The sequence below is a fragment of the Eptesicus fuscus genome, chromosome 7 (genome assembly GCF_027574615.1).
Source record: "Eptesicus fuscus isolate TK198812 chromosome 7, DD_ASM_mEF_20220401, whole genome shotgun sequence".
Lineage (NCBI taxonomy): Eukaryota > Metazoa > Chordata > Mammalia > Chiroptera > Vespertilionidae > Eptesicus > Eptesicus fuscus.
This window is the reverse complement of record NC_072479.1, coordinates 81,311,315-81,336,732: the sequence shown is the minus strand read 5'-3', so window position 1 is coordinate 81,336,732 and position 25,418 is coordinate 81,311,315. Positions and strand designations below refer to the sequence as shown.

General features: G+C 35.4%; 1 protein-coding gene across 8 annotated transcripts in view; it reads right to left on the bottom strand.

Annotated features, from left to right (window-relative positions):
- EPS8 (epidermal growth factor receptor pathway substrate 8) overlaps nucleotides 1-25,418 on the bottom strand; it is a 178,006-nt gene that overhangs the window by 65,871 nt on the left and 86,717 nt on the right. For 7 of the 8 annotated variants that reach the window (XM_028143985.2, XM_054719243.1, XM_054719244.1 and 4 more), the window contains exons 3-4: nucleotides 3,141-3,220; nucleotides 1,262-1,338 (exon numbers count right to left, since the gene is read on the bottom strand). In XM_028143985.2, the coding sequence (XP_027999786.2) occupies nucleotides 1,262-1,338; nucleotides 3,141-3,199 (136 nt within the window). In that variant the 5' untranslated portion in view covers nucleotides 3,200-3,220. Of the gene's footprint in view, nucleotides 1-1,261; nucleotides 1,339-3,136; nucleotides 3,221-25,418 lie in introns of those variants that run through there. The other variant, XM_054719245.1, reaches the window with a different exon arrangement.

Sequence of the window (25,418 nt, the reverse complement as noted above, 5' to 3'; positions counted from 1 at the left end):
TTTTCCAGTTTCTTCATGTCATTCTCTAGATGTGCCTTAACGTCAGGGACCATATATCACTAAGTAAGTATTTGTTGAATGTATTCTCTAGATCTACAATTCACAACTACTAGACCACAGGAAGGATGTCACAATACAGTACTTGAGAAAACAGAAACCAACACAAATCAGATTGACAAGGCCAGAAGAAAATGTATCCATGTATGGTATAAAATCCATTTTCTCAATGTAGAATTTGAGTCCTAAAGTGTAGTCACTGAATATATAGGCAGAAAAAAAATCCCAAAATCTTTAGAATTGTTCATTATCATAGCAAAGACATTGTAGATCTAGATAACGTAAAAAAAAATTCAAATTTAGAAAATGCTGTTGGTTCCCAAATAATAATAATGATAATGTCAATATTAATAAGAGCAAATATATAATGTTTTCTACTAGCAAGGCATTGTTAAGCATTTTACATGTAGTAACTCATTTAATTCTCATATCAACCCTCTGAGATAGCCCCTTATATCAATAAGCAAAAATGAGGTACAGACAGGCAAAGTAATTTGCCCAAGATCATTCAGCTAATAAATGGTAGAAATGGATTTCAACCCATGAAGTCTGATTCCAGAGTCTTCGCTATTAACCACAATCATATTCTGATTCTTTATTATTGTACAACATTAAAAGGCCATAAAGACTGTAAAAACAAATGCCTTCCTAAACATATGTGGTCCTTATCTGCTTTTCAATAATACCTTTTATAACTGAAGTTTAAAACACATTATTTATAATGTGAGTCTATGTAAAAAGAACAATGGAAGTTACAGAAGGATCAGGGAGAAAGCCTGCTTGTTTTGCAATGCAGAATGAAATATATAAATGCTACTGGTCATAGTGTGACACTACCCAAAAAGTTCAAGGAATCCAAGGAAGGAGTGCTGTCTACTGTCATCTCGCAATCAACTGGATCAGTCATGAAGATCAACAAGCATATCATAAGCAATTAGGTGGGAAACTCCACCTAGAGCATTGGTGCCATGCAAAAGGCTCCTTAGAAAGCACTGAAATGTTCTAAATTGTATGCTAGCCAGCAGAGGTCACAGCTTTGGTAGTATCTGTAAAAACTCTTTAAAATAATTCTTATCTATCACTACTTCATTCCAAAGAACACAGAACAAAGCATAGGTTCACACTATGACTCTGAAATGTTCATTTGTAGAAAAATAAGGGGCCAGAAATAGAATTATACCCATTATCAAATAACTAAACATACCATAAAGAGCCTTTGCACTTGTTTTTGAACTTTGTTCTCTGTCCATCTGGGAAAAGGTGGGTGGTGATCCGTAGCCGCTGTAATAAAAAAATGGTCATTGTGCTGGGTTAAAGTCCAAAGTCAGTCATAAAAACTCAAAAATGTCAATAAAAATTCCAATGCACCATCATCACCATGTGCTTTAAACAAACATACTGAACTTATGCTAACTAGATTTGCCAAAATGAGGCGGATCCTGTTCTGCTAAGTGGTCAGGAAATAGAAACTGGTGCAAATCACACCTCCTCTCAAATGCCAAGGTGAAACTGTAGCCAAGAAGGTTCACCAAGGTTGAAAGTTCTTAGAAGAGTTTAAGTTTGCCATACTGAGCAGTAATCCAGTTATAAAAAGCTCTCAATGATTCCAGCTGTAATGGAACATTCCCTATTTTCACAAATACTTAAATGCAATTAACCAAAATAACACTTTATCATTAAATTTGATCAGCTTTATCTTAAAACTAGCCTCCTCCTCCTAATACATTATATGAAGCAAACATAATATATTTAAATTGTTTTTTTCTATTTATTCAGTAAACATTTATTAAGTCCTAAACAAGAAGAATAAGTGGTATAGGGGTTAGGGGAACAGGGTACTGTTAGTGAAACAAGTAAAATAGCTACGATAGAATGTAATATCTGGGCAAAACTAATATCTAACACATGTAGGATCACAGAAAGGCTAACATTTTTATCAGGATGCCCAAGAATTTACAGCCAAGTTGACATTAAAGCAGAGTCTAAACGAATGGGAAGAAGCTCTTCACGCAAGTGGAGAACGGAGTGAGGAAAAGGCACCTGGACCTGGCTTTAAGAACAAGCATGGTGTCTGAGGGAAAATGCATCTAATGTGATGTCCCTTGTCAGACGAATGGCTCAAGGAGTAGAGAAGGCAAATATTTTTATTTCTAGGTATAGTAAATATGTTTACACAAGGAAGTGACATGATCCAATTTTTTAAGACAATTCAGAAACTAATGGCAAGGGGATGGGATAGAAAGATGCTATGAAAATTCAAGTAGGAGATAATGGCCATAAACAGGGCTAAAATAGAAAGAATAGAAGAAAGGGATAGAAACAAGGGTCCTTTAATAGAAGAAATTATTATAAATTCATGATTAAGTGGATATTCATTGTAAGAAAACAGAAGAAAAAAAACCAAGGGTATGGCCAAGCTTTCCCTGATGTACAAGAAAAGATGGCAGCTGACATACGGGGTGTTTCTTACTGGTCAAAAGTAAAGAGATTTGCAATAATCTTTGTAGAAAGAAAGGGGTAAGCATAACTCTTTACAATGTGAATAATCTGGTTTTGAAAAATGATGAGCAAAGTATATACCACAATGGCCAATATAAAATAATAATATTAAGCACAATATGTAAGGCAATGGCCACTTAAGTCAGAGTGGTGATCTCAAGTTGTACCTGGAGCCACAAGGATTGTTTTGTGTGTCTGATCTATTTTTCTGTTTTACACAATGGTTAGTATCTTTGTAGACTGGATTAGATGACATTTAAATCTCCTCAAATGCCAATATCTTCTGAAGAACATTAATAAATTTCTCCAGAGAAACTGAAAGCTCTGAAGTAGAGTATATATATAGGAAGCAATAAAACTTAAAATACCAGAACAAAACATCTTATATTAAATCACTACCCCTGGAGTTGATATTACTTAAGCATCTTTTCTTATCAGAAACAGCAAACATATGTTAGTGTCACAAAGACAGTATATGTTAAGGAGGAATGAACTACATAAAGAAATAAAACTAATATTTTCATTAAAAAGATAAATCAAATTTAAACAACAACAACAAATTAAATATAAACCTTCCAACTTACTTCATTTGAGATGCATACATTCCAAAACCACTGGGATGATTAGAAATATGACCATTCATCGTGGCTTTCAATCATGTGTTCTACAAAATGAAAGGTACAAAGACTGAAGGCAATAAAAGGATCATGACACCTCAGTTTCAAAGTTATCCATTCAACAAATATCTGTCATTGCCAAGGTGATGCTGGAAATATAAACACAAATATCTCCACCCTCAAGGAGCTCAGGCACAAGAAGTACGAATGGACATATAAACAAAGATCCAATTAACATTTAACATTAATATACTAAAATTGTTAGCAAATTTAGGCAAGGAAAAAAATCACACTCATAATCAATTGTCAGCTTCATGAAATTGTACCATTTATTGTTTTATTATAAACTAGTATAGGTTAATTCAATTTAAAAACTTGAGAAATATAGAAAATAATAAAATACATAAAAGTGCAAAGAGGAAAAATATCTCCCTGAGTACTATCATTTAAAGATAATCATTTCACAAACCCATCAATTTCCTTCCACTCTTTTTCCCTGCATCTAATTTTATTTTCTTCATCCCTCCCTCCTTTTCTTTCTTCCTCCATAGCACATTGGACAATATCTTATACATGCACACTTAAATACATCTTTTTTACAAGATGTGTTCATTTAAACATTCCTTTTACTTTTCACAAGAAAACAATTTTAAAAATTAATACCAGGTTATTTAACTTCAGAAATAATTTTTTAATCTGTTTCACAAATTGAACACATTTTCTTCAAACAAGATGAATAAGTAAAACTTCCTTACTGCCAAATCAATGGCCTTGACTTTTTTTCTCCGAGACAATCCTGCTACACCTGATTTACTTCAATTCACTCCTGGAGACTTGGTATTCCCTGGGTTCTGTGGCACTAAACCATTTTGGACATTGTCTTATTTTCCTGACTTTCATATATAGGGTAGGACAAAGTAGGTTTATAGTGTGAGTGCACAAAACACAAAGTTTATTCTTGTATTATTATTTAATAATTACTGTATTATTTTCCATATGATTAACTGTAAACCTACTTTTGCCACATCCTATTACTATGTCTTCTCGACAAAGGAGAGGTAGGTAGGACATACCCCAGCTTTCTTATAAGATACTGGCAAAGCGAGTAGGAGCATTAACAACCACCTAGTGACTACTATGTGTCAGGTACGAGCAAGGTAAACAGAAGAGATATAGTCCCAGCTTTGGGCCAATGGTCTAGCGGAAAAAACAGACACTTCATGAATAAATATAAAATTTAAAATGCTGTTACCTTTAAAAGGGAAAATTCAGAATGATATATAGGCCATAGGATTAGGGAACTTGATTCAGATTGGGAAGGCATAAAAAGTCTATGGGTGAGAAGAGATTAACAGGGTAATTTATATGCATATTAGAGGCCCGATGCACTAAATTCATGCAAGAGTAGGCCTTCCTTCTCCAGGCTGCCGGCACCGGCTTCCCTCTGGCACCCAGGACCCAGGCTTCCCTTGCAGCCCCGGCTTCATCCAGAAGGTCATCCAGACAGACATCCAGTCTAATTAGCATATATGCTTTTATTATTATTATAGATATGCATAATCCATGGACAATAGTGTGGTGAAGGCCTGGGGTGAGGGTGGGTGGGGCTAGAAGGAGTCAATGGGGGGGAAAAAGGGGATATCTTTCAACAAAGTAAAGATAAACTTTTTAAATATTAGTATAAATTTTGAATAATATTTGTATTCATATATTTAAAAAACCTAGTAACTTCAAATTAATTTGTTCTCGCTCTTCAGGTGCCAGTTCAGTGTCCTCAGGGAAGCTTTTATTGACCTCCATGAATAGATGAAAACCCACCATCAGTCACTCTCTACACTATAAACAAGTTTGCCAAGGACTTACCATAATGATATTTTTCATTTTGTTTAAATTGATTCCTGACTCTCCACTAGATTACAAGTTCCATAAAGGCATAGACTTTTGTTTGTTAACTGGTGTTTCCTAAGCAGTAAAGATAGCAGCAGGCATAAAATAGGTGTTCATTAAATAGTTATTCAAAGAAAGAAAGAAGGAAGGAAAATCCATGTCTCACTCTTCAGAGTTAATTGTGTTCTTAAGGAGATACATTAATCCATATGAAACACACAGTAAATAAGTCTCCATGTATGTGGCTCTATTTGAAACCCACTAGAGGTTCAGAAGAAGGAAAAGTCATACCAACTGCATAATTTTTTCGAGGGCTGGAACTTGACCTAGATCTTAAAAACTGGTTAGGATATATAAACACTCCAGTTTAGTTCAAGCTCTCCTGATAGTCTTGCCCATATTTATTTGCAGCGTAGAAGCAAATTTCTAAATTAAGGAACAAAGAAATATTGACCTCTATCCTAGATAAGTACTGCATTTATAAAATTATATTATATTTATATTAAATTGATCTATTCTGCTTTTCTTGTTGTTTTCCTTCAACTTATACTTCGATACAGTGGTATACAGGTAAACCATTTTTCAGGAGGAAAAATGAAACCCTGATTTGTAGTGCTTGCTAATTTCCATGGTATTAATATTCACACCGTGGCCCATTTCAAGCGATTAATGGTTTAACAGCAGCTTACAAAACTAATGTTTTACAATTGGATCTCATAAGCCTAGCGAGTCCAGGTAGAGCACATCATTCCAGAAGTCTGGCCAGGACAGAGGACGGGAATAACACAATGAATTCAGAACTACTGTTTAAGACACAGGCATTCACAGTTGAAAGGCTAAAACTCTGACACTATCTCTGGCACAAACTAGCCTACGCAAGTCAATTAAACCTCTATACCAATTTTTTCATCAGTAAAATAGAGATAATTCCCGGTCTTCCTAGCTCACAGGACTAGTGAAACATCAAATGAGACAGATGCATATGTAAGTTTAACTTCCAAAGTTAAAAATAAGAAGTACTCTTTCAAAATAAGCTGGTTCATTCAGAATTAAACCCCCAGGGTTTGTATTGATTTTGATCTGGTCTGCATTTTAAAACCACATCGGCTGGCTTTAATGAAAAGTGATAGCCACAGTATCTCATCTTTTTTATGTTTAATTCTTCATGACAGTCAAATAATACATGGTTTGTGTTTTGTTTTTTAAATAGTGATATGTCAGAATAAGAGAGCATTAGAAAAGGGAACAGAAAATGTTGATTTGCTAAACTGAATTTTAAAAACATAGAAACTTTTGTCATTTAGCAATCATAGTTTCACCTGTCACAATGTTCATGTAGCAATACAGAGGTTTTCAAATATTTAAATATAGCAATGACAACACACACCTTGCAAAGAAAATAATTACAAATGTTTGTTTTCCTTTAGGCCTTAAGAAGACATCCAATTTATACCTATATGAATCATATATAGGAGAACCATCAACTGGAAAGTAAGGTGTTTTAATTTTTATTAGCTGTTAAGACAACTAAAAAGCCAAGGAGACAAAGTTTTTCTTTATCATGGCAAGTTTAAGGACTCTACTCAGTTAACTCTATTAAATTATCTATTTAATTCTGCTAAAAGTGTACATACACTAAAACTGTCATAATAGCTTCTAAAAGATTTGAAATAGAGCATCAATTTCCTTATGAAAACACCTTTTATAAGTTATAGTTACTATAATTTTCCTCTTACCTTCTACAGAAAATAATATTATTTGGCAATTACAAGGATAAAAATAAAACAATTTAAGATCTAAGTTAAGCACAACAAAAATGTTAAACACTGAAATTTTAAAAGGGAAGTAAACAGAATGTATAAAAACCACTGAAGAAGAAATAAACGAGGCTATAGTAAGCTAAAACAGCAAGTTAAATCTGTATTAGAAAGTCTTAAGACCCAGATAATTGATAGATAGATAGATAGAGATAGATAGATGATAGATAGATATAGAGATAGATAGATAGATAGATAGATAGATAGATAGATAGATAGATAAAATTTAGTCTCCCCTTTCTTTACTCCTGCTTGCATCTGATATCAATTTTCAAACTGATGAGTATGTAATCGTGACTCGATGTTAGAACACCACCTGCCCAATCTGGCTAACACACAACTAGTAGCTCTTTGTATATTAAGCTGTCCTTAAAAATAATTTGTTCTCTGAGAAAATGTCACAGACATTTTTATTTACTTAAGGTTTTATTTACTTGTTTGTTTGGCTTTGACAAAGTATCTTGAAGTATATATACTTCGATTTAAATTTAATGTATGTTTCTTGATCTAAGTTAAAACAAGATGGGGGTGATTATCATTATTTGAGACTTTAACTAAAAGACCATTGAGATTCATTTTTTAAGCAATACGTTGTGACACTGTCTACTAAAGATTGTGCTTAAAACATAAAAACACAAACAATCTGCCTTAAACCTTCTGAATCATTACACAGTGTCTCCTACAGGGTCTTCTAGAATGACTGTCGGTAGAGAAGTCACCATCTATTTCCCTCTGTCATTTGGCCTAATACTTAGAAATAAAGAACTTTTGTCAATGAATAAACTTGGAAAACTACTAAAAACAAACTGTTATAATAGTAATAATAATAAAAATTATAATAGTGGCTAACACTTGTGAAGGTATTGCAATAATTTCTAGGCCATATAGAAACAATATTTTCTCAAGGCCAATATAAATGTAGGGAGAATAATTTTATGTCTTTAAATCAATACACTGTAATCACTTAAAAATAATTATCTAAGTTCCTCTTTTTTATAATTATGAGAAAATTCTTAAGTTGTTTGTAAGTTGGAACATAATTTGGTGGAGAATCTATGTTCAAACCAGAATGTTGGTTTAACAACTAGCTGAAGAAGAATACTCATTATTAAAATTCAATAACCAACTAAAAAGAAACACTTTCGCACTAATTATATGTTCAATATTGTGACAGAGTTTATACAAAGGCCTAACACAGAGGAGAGCCAAATATACCCTATTACTACTGCTTCAGTATTTCCTTCTAATTCTTGTTGCTATGATGACATCATCAGCACACATACACTGCTTGGGTGTTATATATAGAAAATGACTACTATCTCAGTTCAAAACATTGTTAATACCATGCTGATTTGAGAAAATATGCTAATTTTTAAAAGAACAGCTGCTACTTATTGACCATTTACCCTGTACCAAGTTATGCGGTAAATGTTTTCTATCCATTATCTTAATCTTCACATTAATTTTTGAAGTACTATTCGCATTTTATACATGAAGAACGTGAGATAAAGAGCCTAGGTGCCATTGTGTGTTACTTGGAAATTCTTAAAAATCATCTAGTGCCATGAATGATTGAACAGTAATGTCCTATCTGTTTCTTGTATCAGATATAATCACAGGCAGAGAACAAAAGGGGGGAAAGCAAACAACGTTCAATGAGCCCCGGCTTCAGATGGTATTTTGTAAACCTCACCTCATTCCATCCTGAGAACAATTTGAGGTGGTAATTAGCTTTACCTCATAAAGCTAGAAGACAGCCTCAAATAAGTTCCGTCATTTGCCTAAGTGGTAACACAAGAAGCTAGAATTAGAACCAGGATTTAAACCCTGACCTGGCTGACTTATATCCAATTTTCTTTCCAGTAAGTGACACTGCTAGTTTGACCATTGTGTACTCTCCAGCAGTTTTCAGCTCTTTTCATGATGGGTTCCTCAATGATATTCTTTACTTTAGTCAAGTTTTCTTAACAGAAGGTACTAAAAATGCTAATGTGAAAATGGAAGGGAAGAGGATTTACTTTAGTGAAAGGGATAGTACAAAAACAATAGTGTCACTATTTTGTGAAATGACTTCATTGCTTAACATTCTGTTCACTGAAGAATGTGGAAAAAAATGTCATCAGGTCTATAAATACAACATATTAAAAACTACTTTTAATTAGAATGTTGTAAATGTATTATTAGTTAAGCTGAATCTGGCTTTGAGTAATAACTTTTCACTGGTTAAATATCTAAATATTTATTTGTATTATATTAGTGGATTAATTTTTTATCATAGTTGAGACAATTTCTAAATATGAAAGTGGATCTGTTGAGTGTCTTATTCCTATGTAAATAGCATGTGATACCCATAAATTTACCCGGGTCATTTGCATTTCTTCTATTATAATTAAATACATATTAAAGGTGAAAAGGAAGTAAGACTCCAATTTAGCTGGAATCTTCCAACAGCAATAAAAATATGGCAGGAAAGGGAATGATTTAGACTCTAAATTTTAGACAGAAGAAATTATCTCAACCTCTCTATTATCAGGCTCTGTATCCTGCTGGGGTTGGGAATGGGGAGATATGGTGGTTAGATCAGACCTTGAGCTACTTCTCAACAAGGTTTCCATTCAATTTCACATGTGACATGAGAAATTTTCATTAAAATCTCCATATATTTATTTATGTATGAATTTTCCTTCTTACATATACCTTGCCTATATAGGCTTGAATGTATGTCTCTCTGATTGTATTATTTCCATGATTAACAGTGGACTTACAGATAGCCTCATATAGTGATTGCTATAATATATTGGCTTTTAACATGGCATATACCTTATCAGTGGAAGTTTCTGACTCAAAAGCACCCTGTGATGTAGTTGATCAGCTAAAGTAGGTTCAAGTGCCTCCTCACCACTGCTACCACCTTAAAGGGATTGTCATTCACTCCCTTGCATGCAGTTGAGATCTAATTAAAACTGCGGCTAAATTCTGGGCTTTTAGAATGTTTTTGCAATGAACTTTTTTTTATTTTGAATCATTTTAGATATACAGAAAAGTAAAGGTAGTAGAGAAAATATTACTGCACACCCCATTTCCTTATTGTTAACATCTTACATGAGCATGATATAGTTGTCACAATTAATGAATCGATATCTCTATTTTATAATTAACTAAAGTAAATACTAATGACACTGCTGTAATTAACCTAGTTATTGTAAGGACCCCACTTCTAGCACTCAGTGGGGACAGGGATATCCCACTTCCACCTATAACATTTTATCCCAAGTTGCTTGTTGTTTTTTTTTACCTAATATATGCTTCTTTCCCAGGATCCTATCCACAATACATTACATTTAGTCCTCCTGTCTCATCAGACTCCTCCAGATTGCGACCATTTCCTGACTTTTCTTCCTTTTGATGACAATATTAGCTTCCTAGGGCTGCTGTAACAAACTATCACAAACTGGGTGGATTAAAACAACAGAAGTTTATTCTCTCATAGTTCTGAAGGCTAAAATCCAAATCAATATGTTGGCAGAGCTACAGTCTCTCTGAAGGCTGTATGAGAGGAATCCTTCCTTGCCTCCTCTTGCTTCTGATGGTTGCTGGTAATCTTGGCTTTCCTTAGCTGTAGATGAATCACTCCAGTCATGGCCTCTGTCTTCAAGTGGCCTCCTCTGTGTGTCTACCTGTTTCCAAACTCCCTTCTTCTTATAAGGACACCAGTCAGTGGATCAGGGTCCACCCAGTCCAGTATGACCTCATCTTAACTTGATTTCATTACAAAGACCCTATCCAAATGAGGTCACATTCTCAGATATGGGGGGCAGGACTTCAACATAGCTTCTTGGGGACACAATTCATCCTGCAACAATGACCTTCCCAGTTTTTGGAGAAGTACTGTATTCTGATGTTTCATAAGGATTTGTCTGATATCTTCTCTTGATTAGACTGGAGTTACAGGTTTGGGAGAGGAAGACCACAAAATATGTGCCATTCTCATCACATCTGCTCGAGTACCTATGATTAGCAGTACTTAACCATTGTTTATGCTAAACGTGGTCACTGACTGAGGCATCATTTGCCAGGTTTTTCCACTATAAAGTGACTTCCCTCATCACCACTATACAGGCCTCTAATGACAGGAGAGACGTCATTATATGCAGCCCACACCTGAGGAATCAACAATTGTGCTACACTTCCTTGAGGAAAGAGTATCTACATAAATTATTTTGGAGTCTTTGTATGGGAGATTTATATATTCTCCACCATTTATTTATTCTGTGTTTTTTAAATTGAACTGAAAAGATGGGAAAACAAAAAGTAAGGGTTCAGATTCATCAAATAGAAACTCCTGATGATTCACCCCCTGCAAAACTCCTATTTCGGGTAGTTCAGACAAGAGCTGAGTTATGCTTTGGTTGTATGCTGGGTATAGGAAGGAGAAGGAGGGGGAGGGGAAGAGAAAGAAGGAGAAGAGGGAAGGGGAGGGGACGAGAGAGAGAGAGAGAGAGAGAGGAGAGAGAGAGAGAGAGAGAGAGAGAGAGAGAGAGAGAGAGAGAGACAGAGACAGAGACAGAGACAGAGATCCCAGACCTTAACAAAAACCTTGGCTAACACCACCAAAAAATGATCAGCATTTAAAAAAAAAAGGAAACATTACCTAAGAAGTTGAAATCCTCACAGAAACAAAAAGTTATTGAGTACAAATTCTCAGAAGGGGTAGAAGAATATTCACTGTTACCATTTTCTCCCAGGATAAGAATAAAAGTTTAACTTTTTCTGCCAATTCAGTTCTCAATTGAACACATTTCAGAGAACATTTTGGAAGTAGAGAAAATCATCCCACCTACCCTAAGCCACCCCACTCCCCATTAATTATTTTTTTAAATATCTACTTTTTATAAATCAGCCTTGAGAATTATTATTCACTGATATTCTATTAACTAGTACAAACAAAAAATAGTGAGGAAATTAGCATCTCATATCTTTTTTATTTTTTTCCATAGGTGTGCCAAATGTTAAATTAGTACAGCTCAACATACTCACAAAGGCAAATGGATACAGCTATCTAGGCGTGATGTAATCCAGCTGGATGTAAAGACAGGAACATAGGTTCTAAAATTATCTTTAATAAAATAAAAACTCTTGAAGTCAAATTTCATTATGACATATTAAATGGCCTCTAAAAATAGTAAATCATAAAACCTTGCAGGTACAATGAGCAGAGTTGTAACCCACAGATGAGCTATAACATTTTAATATTTAACTACCCTGCTGCCACGTAACTACCTTCCTCTGTATTACCTTGAGCAAAGGACTCTAAAGTAGTAAACAAAATACTGCAGGTGGTTCACTCTGCATTTCCAGTACAGCTCCTTAAGAAGATCAATGGTTTCCAAACTGTACAACGTATTTTTTATAAATGGTTACAACCTACAAAGTGGGAAACACCACCTGTACTAAATTCTTTCCACTTTTCTAAATCATAAATACATCTCCTTGAGGTTATGACAAGTAAAAATGCTTAATTGTTAAAATATACAGAATTTTTTTAGGCCATGTGATTTTGTTTAAATGAAGGTCAAGTAAAGCTTTCTACTGTTTTATAGCACACGTACTTATAGCACCCTTCCCAGATCCTTTATAAAAGCATACTACTCATCTCAACCCCTCTCTTCCTGTCTGCTATACTACTCAAACATTGGTCATTTTAATCAGAGGACAAGAAATATCGTATCAAGGATTATTCATGTTGCAATTTGTCTGTTCTACTTTAGCAAGCAAGATATGGTCTTACAGATCTAGCCGAATCGTTACAGGGGGCAGTTGTTTTGCTCGAATGGAATATTTTGTGTACTGTACTGCTTTTAGGTACCTGAGTATATCAAGGTCAACATGTATAAGCCCAAGGAAAGTTCATGATTGGGCACGTAAGGTCAAACTCTCAACTCATTCTTAACTGCTCCTTATTCCTATTATTCTAAACCACTTAACAGTTTGTTGGCAGAGTAAAAATGCAATCCTCTCAGGGTAAAAATTCATCTTCAAAAATAGAGACAATCCTAATATGTTGTTAGAAAGTAATGCAACAAATAATATACAAAAACAAAACAAAACCATTCCAGTAACCATCTACAGTTGGCTGACTACAAAAATAACTGATTGTCAGTAGGTACTCATACAAAAATCACACAACATCTAGGATTAACAAAACCTTCCTTGAAAACTTTCCCATCTTCCCATTCTCTTAGAAATAAAAAAGAAAGAAAAGACATATTTAGGAAAAGAGCACATTACAGGAAACGTAAGAACAACATAGTATAAAGTTCAAGAGAAGCTAGATGAGGGGTGGGTCTAGAGAACAAAATCTCCCTCACAGGACTGAACCAGAGAAGTCCAGATAAAAATCTTTAGAAATGTATAGTACAGTGGGAGGGAGGGGCATCAAAGGGTACACGTGGCAATGAGAAAGACCAAATGCAAGGTGGGCACCTCACGCTGGGAGGCCATTCAGTTCATAAAATCCCTCAGGCTTCAGCCTGCAGTGCATGAGCTGAATAAACCAGAAGAGAGAAGAGCAAAGACATGAGGCAGCTGGGTAACATTTAGGAAACCACCAACAGTTCAGCTACTGAAGGATAACTTAAGAGGTAGAAAGTGATTAGGGAGGAAGCTGGAGATAAAACCAGAATACATAAAGTTACATTTATATCAAATTCTGTTAGACTGAAATTCAGTGTTACTTATTGTTTCTGTGTAACTGCTATTCACATATACTAAGATTACATTTTCTTTTTTGTTTAACCTTCTGTATTCTTTAGAGTTAAAAGTTAGCTTACCCTAAACCCTTAGATTTCCTATGTACTTTTATTAATTTCATCCCTTTAGACTCCACCACAGCGAAGTCTCCCTTCAATATATTTAAACACCATCATTTTTATCTTTCAAGAGTCATCTACCCTGGACCCCTGTACTATATTCCTGTTGGAATCTAAACTGACTATTCTCTAGGCCTCCTAAACCGTTTTCATCATGGTATCCAAATTCCACATTATCCCGCTCATTCCTTTCATCTTTCTCCCGTCTTAGATCCTTGTTTCCTGGATCCCAAGACTCCTTCTTTCTTACTTTTACTTTTTATCTTGCAAGAGCACATATTTCAGGAAGCACCTTCCAGTTTCACACCTGGAGATATATACCTGACTGCCAAAATCCTGGTGATGAGTGTAAGTGGGCTAGGATGTCTCACTGCCCAGGAACTATTTCATTTAATCTTCTACCTGCCTGTGCCTTGTGCCCCCCCACTCAAGAGTTCTCCAGTTCCCATTCTCCACAGAATAAACATCCATCCTCACTGAGCACGGGAGGCATCTGGGATGTAAGGCCACTTTACACACACTACCTCCTAGTCCTCCTGTGTTCAGCCTCACCCTCATTGTTGAGCCTTTCTGAGGTTCTGAAGTGAAAATCAGGTTGCTTCTCAATGTCTCTCACTAACAGCTTGGGTTTCAGCTTCTCAGGACTCTAGGTTAGTTACAATTATCCCTGGGCTGTCCTTTTTTAAATCCCTTTACTGGCCTTTTATTTGGAGGGAGTAAAAATAACTGTGCTTAATCTGCCCTTTTCTATATTTTCATTTTATAAACATTGGCAAATATTAGTTAATGAAAAACTCAGGAGCCTTGGCTGCTGTTGCTAAGTGGTTAGAGCCCCGGCCCATGCACTGAAGGGTCATGAATTCAATTCCCAGTCAGAGGCACATACGTGGGTTACAGGTTCAATCCCAGGCCCTGGTAGGGGTGGGTGCAGGAGGCAACCAATCGATGTGTCTCTCTCTCCCCCTCCATAACTCTTTTCCACTCTCTCTAAAAAAAAACAAAAATCAATGGGAAAAGTATCCTCAAGTGAGGATTAACGAGAGAGAGAGAGAGAGAGAGAGAGAGAGAGAGAGAGAGGGACTCAGGAGAATAAAAACAGTCACCTTTAATATGAACTTGAGAGGTCAAGTTGGACTTTGAGATATGAGTACAAGTTTATACTAAAAATAAAGGCACCATAATAACCAGAGTGATAGTAACACAAAAAAATGAAGGAAATTTACCTTACATAAAGTCAGCTGATATTTTGGTGATAAATGTTTAATTACCTGTTGTTATTGTAACAACAAACGCTGTTTTCAAATCCAAGAAAAGAAAAAAACATGATAGTGTGTAAAGTGAGGCATATCTCCAGCAATGCCAGTATTATAATTAATGAAAAATGCTTTAATTGTTTTTCTGGAATTAAATCATAGCTTTAAATGCACAACTGATTTAGGTACTTAATTTGGAGGCAATATCCCCAATTAAATCAGGTATTATTGCTAATTAAAAAATGTCTTAATTGTTTTCCTGGAAATTAAATCATAGCTTTAAATGCACAATAGTTATGTGGTTAAATGAAACTCATCCTTAGGTAAATATTCATTTTCATTATTCAGCATTTTTCCAAAGAGAAGCCCATTTAAATGAATAGAGTTGGGAACAAATTCTTTTTTAGCTACCCCAAAACAAAAGTCAGAAATATCTGTGCATTAGTCTTACAAGTCAAGCTGCCTATAAAACAACTGTGAAACTAACTTTTCCTACGATGATAGATATTTACATTGTCATAAAAATTACAAGAGAAAAATTAAGTCCAGTGTTTTAATTATGGCAATTAAATTTCATATTTAAAAGATGGTAAGTATAATAAGCTTTGATTGTGGGTAGTACTGCCTTTAAAAAAATGTCTGCCAAATTATAACAATGGATGTTCTCAAAAATAGCAATAAAGTTCTTTTAACCCTGAAATCATCCATAAACTGAGGTAAATTTAGACATATCTGTGTTCATTATTGTAAAAAAATAATGCTCATTTAGTAAGCATTTCAGTGTATCAGTCTCTATGCCAGCGCCTTATGTGCATGACTTTGCTTAATTCTTACCACCTTATGAGTTGTAAGAGCTTATTTATCCCTTTTATAATGAGGAGTCTTGGAATTATAAAAGTTATAAGTGAAGGTAACTTGGCTATGATACTTACACATCATAGCTAAGATCTGACCACAAGCCGTGCTTTTATCTACTATGGTAGTGATTTTTAACCTTTTTCATCTCATGGCACACACAAACTAATTACTGAAATTCTGCAGCAAACTAAGAAATGTTATATTTTTTACATATCTGACCAAAAAAGAGTAGGTATAATTTTAATTCATTCACACTGGACAGTTATTATTGTCATGACAATCTAAGGGAAAAAAGGTCAGTGTCCCTGACTAGTCAGTTATTGCATGTTTTAAAAATTCTTGCGGTACTCCAGGTAAAAACTGCTGCACTATTGTATACTTTCCTTTAACTAAAGATAAATCCAATATTTTGAAATTGGATAGAAATATGTCAATACTGATTAATCAAAAGCCAAAATGATCTTTATAGATGATTATTCAAACAAGATTCATACAATATTACTTGGCCCAAGTCAATAACTGTACTAGTTCACTCGTTCACTCCTTTGACAAGTACTCACTATGTAACCATTATGTGAGCATCACCTAGAGCACTGTCAAAAATAACTTCCCTCCATGATGAAAATTTACTGTGTCATCACTGTTCAATACAAGTGTTGAACACCTAAAGTGTGGCTAGTGCCTCTGAGAAACCGAAATTTTAATTTTGTGAAATTTATGTTAGTTTATATTTAAGTGTAAATAGCCACATATGGCTAATGGCTAGAATACGAAACAAAATAGCTCTAGATACAGAGTACAGTTAACAAAATAGACAAAGTTCTTAGCTTCATGGAGCTTACAATCTAGTGGGAGAATCAACATGAAATAAGTAAAATAATAAATATAATATTACAACTTCTGTTACTTGCTTAGAAGAGAAGATAATATTTGTAAGGACATATCGTCAGACTGAGGCAAATCTAGCATCTAAAAAGTATGACACTGAGCGATTCATTCCGAAAATGTTATTTCAGGATTTCCTCATTTAAAATCAAAGATAACTAGTAAACCACTGAAACAGATTTTATGAATTTTTTTCAAAGTGCTTTCTATGTTTTAGGACTAATGCACAAAAACAGTGCTCTGTTGAAAAGATGCCTATGCAAAAATAACTGAACAAGAATGTTCTTGTTTTCCTATTTCAGTAATGGTCTGAATTTAAGTGAAATAAAATGAAAGAGAATAAAAAAGAATTACCAAAAAAAAAGGCAATAAAATCATTAAAATGTTAACTTTAGATACTTCAAGTTTAAGAACCTGGATTTGATGAGAAATGGGAAAGTGAGAGAAAAACAACTGAACTACTATTCCACTTGGGCAGCAATGAGATTTTTTTTATAGTAACATGCCCACTTTCGGGCCAGTGTCAATTTATACACCAAAAAAGAAAATTTATTTTGCCAAGAATTATATTCCCGGACTTGAGCACCTGGAATTGAAAAAGAGCAAACACCACTCTCTGCAGTGAATTAATAAGTGGGGGGGAAAAAGTGTTTGGATCAATCAGGGAATGGGAGACTCACCAGAAACCTTCATGTTCCTAGATCATATTGGGTGCATTTTTGTTGGGAAGCTAAGATGAATTTGTTTGGGTAAGTAGGGTATTTGAGGCCAGGGGGAAGAGGAAATTTGAAGAAGGAATTATCATAAGGGCTGGTAAGGCCACATTTGCATTTCTTTCTTCCCATTCCCACAGTTCCCATCTCTAAGCACCTGGGGAGATATCCTGTAAACTGAGGTAGGGAAAACTGAGGGCAGAAGCATGATTTGACTTAATAAAAATGTATTGCTTATAAGAACAAGTTTATTTTAATATTTCTACATAGCCCCCAAATTTAATTACAGCTCTTTATTAAATAAACTGGGTATGATTCAGCTAGCATAACCGCTGTCCCCATTTTAAGGCACCTGATTTTATAGTCAATGCACTAAGGAAACTAACCTACTACCTCGATTGCTAATAGTAGTGATAGGAGGAAAGATTAGAGGAGCAGCAGCAAGCAGTAGCAGCTCACATTTCAATAACACTATGTGCCGTGCCAGGCGCTATTCTAAGTGCTTTACATTTATTTATTTTCTTTTAATTGTCACAACAACCTTATGAGGTAGGAACCATTATCCTCACTTTACAGATGAGTTAAGCTAGGTACAGAGTTTAATAACATGCCCAATGTCAAAGAGCTAAAAAGAGCTAATAAATAGCAGATATGGAATGAAATCCAACCACTTTGCCACAGAGGAAAATAACAGTTAAAAAGTTGGGTTTTTACCCCAAATCACAAGGTCACATAACATCTAAAGGATTTCTTTCTTTTGTTATAAATTTATTATACATGAAAGTACATACATTTGTATAGAAGAGAACTAACAGTCTAGCTTTTACTTATAGACAAGAAAGGAAAGACATTGGATTTTGGAAGTTTATGAAGTAAAGGCAGGCGATAACCAGATTATTAGAAATAATATCAAGATAAAGGCAAAGGTCGTACCAGAATAAAGACAATGGACCCTAGAGCTTCAAACGGATCGCAAAGTTCTAAAAGGGAGTGGCATCACCTTGATTTTTGTTTGCCAAGTCCACGTCTATTACAGAATATTTACCTATGGGAACATATTTCCAGTTGTGTAATGGCAATCAAGAAAAGCAGAGCTGACTCTTATACCCAACTGTGAAGCAACATGTTTTGTTTTGTTTTGTTTTTTTAATGTATTTTATTGATTTTTTACAGAGAGGAAGGGAGAGGGATAGAGAGTTAGAAACATTCGTGAGAAACATCGATCAGCTGCCTCTTGCACACCCCCTACTAGGGATGTGCCAGCAACCAACGTACATACCCTTGACCGGAATCGAACCTGGGACCCTTCAATCTGCAGGCCGACGCTCTATCCACTGAGCCAAACCAGTTAGGGCGAAGCAACATGTTTTTAAATACAAGGGGGCATATAAATTACTATGAAAGAAATATATCAAAAAGTAAAAAACAGACTATGAAACTGTAGAGATTTTCCACTTTACCTCTATGCAACAGAATAATAAATAGATACTTTTCCTCTAACTTCTGTGGGAAATACATTCTCTCAAAAACTTCAACAAATCAACTTAAAAACATGGACTGCTTTTTCTAACAAAATCTTGTTTAGTTTTACTGAGTTTGAGGGGGAAAGATTTCAGTTTTCCTCAAGCTACTAAGCTGTCAGCATAACTTAAACTCAGCAACCTTTTAATAGCTTCAATGTATTACAAGTCAAGAGAGAAACATGGTTGTTTCTGATAATACATATTTTCTTATATTTGGTCTCACATCTTAAAGTAGTTTTTAAAGTCCATACATTTTGTGTTATGTAAGCAGTAAAATTCTATGAAGAGTATCAAGATTTTAAGTGATCTTTTGGCCTTCTGATGAGCTAAAATGAAATCATTTCAGAAGTTTTTATAGATAAAATTTGAATCAATCTAATAGTACTCCCTTCTAAAACTTAATTTTTTTATTATTCTTTTACCTAAATCCTATCAAAGTAACCCACCGCCCTCAAGATCACATCAAATTCCATTGCACAGCATGGTGCTCCTGTGATTTGGCCCTTTGTACCCCTACAGCTCCTTCTTTCACCATCTCTTCCTTCTTGCCACTTCCCCCGCTCCCTCCAGATCCACCACCTAAACCCCTCCTAAGCTCATTAGGCATGAGCCATACTGAAGTACTTTTCAGACTCTTGCCTTAAAGGGACTAAAGGTAGGAACCATTATCCTCACTTTACAGATGAGTTAAGCTAGGTACAGAGTTTAATAACATGCCCAATGTCAAAGAGCTAAAAAGAGCTAATAAATAGCAGATATGGAATGAAATCCAACCACTTTGCCACAGAGGAAAATAACAGTTAAAAAGTTGGGTTTTTACCCCAAATCACAAGGTCACATAACATCTAAAGGATTTCTTTCTTTTGTTATAAATTTATTATACATGAAAGTACATACATTTGTATAGAAGAGAACTAACAGTCTAGCTTTTACTTATAGACAAGAAAGGAAAGACATTGGATTTTGGAAGTTTATGAAGTAAAGGATATTCATCTATCTGAATATCCTTCCACCCACACACCTTTGCCACCTTCACCTGGCCAGCTCCGAATCCAACTTTAGATCTCAGAGCTGGGGGCCTGATTGCTCTACAGCAGGACAGATGCCTCTGTCACATGTTCCCATAGCACTTGAGTCTAACACTAAGATGCACGTATCATGCTGCAAGAACTTCCCATTTTCTTGTTTGCACACAGTTTACATTTCTTGAGAACCAGGCTAAATAATTTTAATGAATACCAAGTGCTAAGCATGGCTCCTAACATGAAGTAAGTTGTCAATAAATTCTATTTTAACGGATAAAAAACGTATGCCCTTAATTATTTTTACTTGAGCAAATTAAGATGTTTATTTCAAATCTTCTTAAGAAAAGACAGAATGAAACAATGTTCTAAAAGCAAGAAAATTTAGTATGAAATGTTAACTATTAAAGAGTTAAAAACTGAAAATACTTAGCATCACTAACTTCTAACAAGAGCCACTTAGGGAAAAGAGTCAACCCTACCCCCCAAAAGTCTCTCCAAGTCACTGCCATTCACACTATAAAGCAGACGTCTCCTTTCTCCCGCCTTTCATCTTGACTTCTCTTATTACCAGCTATCTTCCATATTTTCCCCAAATGGAGTGGAAAATGAAATCCTCTTCTAATCCTATCTTCTCACCTCTCCAATCCTGCCCCACACTCTCTGATGGTGAGCAGCAGTCCTACCAGCACCCATCCACTCTCTGTGAGAGTGGAGAAAATACCATTCCTGGGACGTCCTAGATGTCAACTTGATTTAGGTTTGCGTGAATTTAGAAAGAGCACTCCATGCTGAAGTCAATACTATTCCTTGCTTTGCCAGGACTATTTCTAACTCTGTGCCTTTGACAGGTCACTTAAACTAGTAGGTCCCCCATTAGTACTGATTAGGCTGGGAACCAGGGTCTCTCCAAGAGGTCTTTGCAGCTCTGAAGCCCTGGTGCCTTCGCTCAGTGACATCAGTGACAAAGGCCAGCATATTAGCTCAGTGACCTGCTTCCGTCAGATACATTCACCCATGTAGGCCACCTGACAGAACAGAACACAGGAGAAAAGTACCCTATCTTGTCATTTGTGGGGAGGGAGAGTTACTTAACACGTTAAGCGCCCAGTCAGTCACCGGTGACTGACACTATACTTTCCGTCCAGAAGACAAAACAGGCTGAGCGCTTAACGTGTTAAATACCTTTGATGACTGGAAGTTACCCTCATAAACTCCAAACCTGCCCACAACTAAAGCATGTGACAGGGGGAGTTTCATACTTTTCTTTTTTTTACAACTTAACTGCTAAAAATCCCTGGGAATAGCACATGGCAGCACACAGTGGTTCACTCCAGTTAGCTGGGAAGAAACAATCAATTTCCCTGCTCTCCCAGGAACTGAAGCGATTTCATTCCGGGATGCTAAACCAAAAGTGTTTCCAGGAAACAGGTGTTTGAATTTTATGTGACAGGAGACTCCGTGTTTACAAGAGTGGCGCTTGATCTCAACTGCCACTGTTGTCACTTCAAGGAAGGCCAATTTCGCCAAGAGCCACATAGCTGCTTCCCTGCTGTGAGGGAAACAGGGTGAAACAAAGGGGCATACTCTTGTAAAGGCTGTAGGCCTGTAGGCGCCAAGGCAAAAAGTCAGACTCCAACCAAAGCTCAATCCTTAAGATTTTAAAAAAAAGAAAAATGGCCAGCTATCAGTCTACTAATATAAGTAAGTGGGCAAAGGATTCACAGCACGGATCACCACTACCCACAAATTATCCCCAAACTTATCTACTGACCTTGAGAACCTTACAGAGGCTCCATGACAACAATGTGCTCTTAGAAAAAACACAGTCCTATTGCTGCTCCCTAAGAGCAGGGGTGAGCAAACTTGGCCATAAGGCAATTTCCTAACACCCAAAGACAACTTCCTTAGCCCTAAAAAAGTCAATATTTCTGCCAAGAAGGAAAATGCTTTGTGGGTGTTTTTTTCAGAGCTACTGGAAACAATAAAAACTTACTGAGTATATCCCAATGCTTTCATTGTGGAATTGTGTCATAGTAAAAGGAACTTGTTGTGAAGATAGGCAGCCTTGAATGTAAGTCCTAACTCTACCATCTCCCTGTGACTTTAGACAGATCATATCTCTCTAAGGCCCTGTTTACTCATCTGTAAAAATGAGAAGATTGTTAGCTGGATTATATGCAAAATCACACATAGATCAGTTAAGATACATTGTCTACACCTATATCTATCAGTTCCTTTTTGACTGACCTGCAGGTCTCTACTCTTACGCTAAACATCCTTCATACTAGCAGTTTTATATGTTACATCTATCAATTCCTCAATTTCCAGCCTGTTTTTAAAGTCCTCCCTGACCAACTCAACATTAACAACTTCTAGTCCTTTAGCAATTATTTATCGTGTTTTGTGTTTTTTAGTGTGGCTATGAAGAACCACTCTGATTTAGTCCTTCGTATCTCTGACACAGCTCCAAAATTTCGCAAACTAGCACAGTGTTTTGCAAAATAAATCCTGTGCTAAAGTTGTGCTATAGTTGTATATGTGTGTGCTAAAGAAAGTCCATAGAATTTTATTGACCAAAGTGGAACATTACTATCAATATAAATGTCCTCTAAAATGGACACAAATGACCACCTGACACAAATGACTCTTATCTGAAGCAAAACTGTTGCGAAATAGAAACTAATTCAGAAGTACAAAATTGAATTACATATTTTAAAAATTAACTTAGCAGAATTTCTACAGTTCCAATTAGATAAGACCCCCTCAGTATTAATTGAGTTGAAATACCAATGTAAGTATTGCCGTTGGTGTGGTCATGTATCAATTATGATTTTTAACATCTGATCGAAAAGCAGAACTTTGGTGAAAGTACGCCTATTTATATCAAGGAGGTTCAGAACTGACTCAGAGGAAAAAGTATTATCCTCTGACTCACTAGGACCACTTCCTGAAACACCCAGTGTTTTTCTTGGAAGGAAGTCTAACAAGTGGCATTTCTTTCAAACACTGATTAGACAAAATTTAAGTCTAAAACAAAATGGACAAAAGATACCAATTTCCCTAAGCCTACCAGGTTTCAAAGTGGAGACCATCCCATAAACATATATTATCTGGCCACAAAAGGGAAAACTTTAAATACACTAAAAAAATAAATAATCCAAGGTATATTATAATGAATAAACCATTGAAGATTTACACATATCCCTTTTTATACCATAATCTCTTAATAATAAACAACTTTATGATTTTAATCTGCACAATTAACTAATATTTTAGGCTTTTGAAATAGTCACCTTTTTTCAAGGTAATTCTTTTTTCCTCCCTGAATAAACTGTGTGGCCAATATTTCATAATAATTTACAAAAACAGTAAATAACACTCAGTGCTTATATGGGCCAAACATTGTTACACATTCTCGGCTCCCATTAATTCAAATGATAATCACTATTCCTCCAAATAGCAGATTCTATTATTATCTATATTTTACAGATGCGGAAACTGTGGTGCAGAACCATCCTTCCCCACTATCACACGTGGTAAAGCCTCAAACCCAAACAGACCAATGGAAGAGCCCAGACTCTGTTTCCACAGTATGTCTGTGATTCCCCACCCCCACACTGGGATGCCTGCTAAAACTTAAACATACTTATGCACAGAGACACATGCACATGTGTAATTACACATATGTACGCATGTATAAACATTTCACATTTACAAAATCTGTGCCAAAATTTATGTATGTCCTTTTCATATATTAGTTTATTAATTCTACTGTGACTATTATATCATGAGGATTTTGGGTACAAATAAAACCAAACCTTTAATCTGGAAGAAGTACAATTACTTAGATAAGCTTTGAAACAGTCCACTGTCCAGATACATTTATGTCAATTTCACTTGTTTTTTTAGTTCTAAAATATTGGAAACATCTCAAAGAATTATAAAAACACCAGCATGATTCTGCCCTGGACACAGGCCTTAGGGGAGAAAAATAACACATAACATTTCCTTCTTCAAAATAACAAGCAATTATACTGAATCTTGCTGTTTGTTTCCTCTTGAGTAACCTAGACTGGAGGGATTTCAAACACCTGACTCTCGCAGTATTTTGCTTTCAGTAGAAATACCATCCTTTCATGTGTCAAGTCAGCTAATAAGTGTTCACTCATATCTATAACTGATTCATAGAAACTAGTTTAAATATTAAATGACTGTGTATTTCTAGCTCTTAATATTTGAAAAAGAAATTCCAAGTTAGCTAATGATGCAGACTATGCACTTTGAAATCAGCCACAGTCACCTGACCTTCCTATTATTAAGGAGCAGTTTAAGAGAAGGGCAAAGTTACCCCATAAAGCAGCAGCCCAATGAAATGCAATATTCCTAGTGATAGCACCACTCTGGGGGTGCTGAAGATTCAGAGGGGCTCTTAAAAGCCTGCCAGTGTGATTTTAGGGCCAAGACAGAGTCATCCTGCTTCCTAAAAGTATATCGTTTACCCAAACAACATAGTAGATGAAATTCTACTCCTGGAAATTAATTCATTCGCATGGGTCAAATGGAGTAGGGCCCTCTGTTTGACTATGTTCCACCCTCACACACCATTCTCACAGTATATGGAGGGCATAAAATAAGACAATGTATATCGAAAATTACTTTAAAAATATAAAATGATTTGGAATAGGTATGTTCCTTGACAAAAAGATCATATGAAAAGGCTCAAATAATTTTTGTAAATTCCTCTGCATTTTTCACTTCTTAATTGAGCTGCTAAGTAATCTAATATGCATATAAAGCTTTCAGGAAAACATGCACTAAACAAAATAAAATACATTAATATTCCTACGAGGGTGCATGCACGCACGCACACACACACACACACACACACACACACACACACACACACACAATATCCATACATTCAATAAAATGGCTTCTAAGGTCAAACTTTTAAAGTCATAAGAGAAGAAAAGACTTAGATCTTGCTTTTATAATTAATTAATTCATTATTAAAGTTTCATAGCAAATTATCTATAGGAATTACAAAAGAGTGTTAACGAAAGTTAAGACTTTTAAAAATTTAAAAGGCATAAAAAACATGTCTGTAATTTTCATTTAAAAAGTTATTAACTTGATGTCTTCTGAAAAATCAATTAACTGCAATAGTTAAAATATCCTCTGTTCCTAGTAATGAGCCAAGTGAATTTGATACTATCTAACTCAGTAATTTTAACCTAAAAAAGAAAACTTAAAATAAATAAGACTTTTCTACATGCCCCTCCCAACACACTCTCAGAAAACCTTAAATATCTGCTGGGGCAGGGGCTCTTTCTTCTCCCCTCACTGAAGAAAATAAAACAATTCTTAAACACTTAACCTCATATGCTAGCCTTGACTGTATGACTCTTTTTGTAA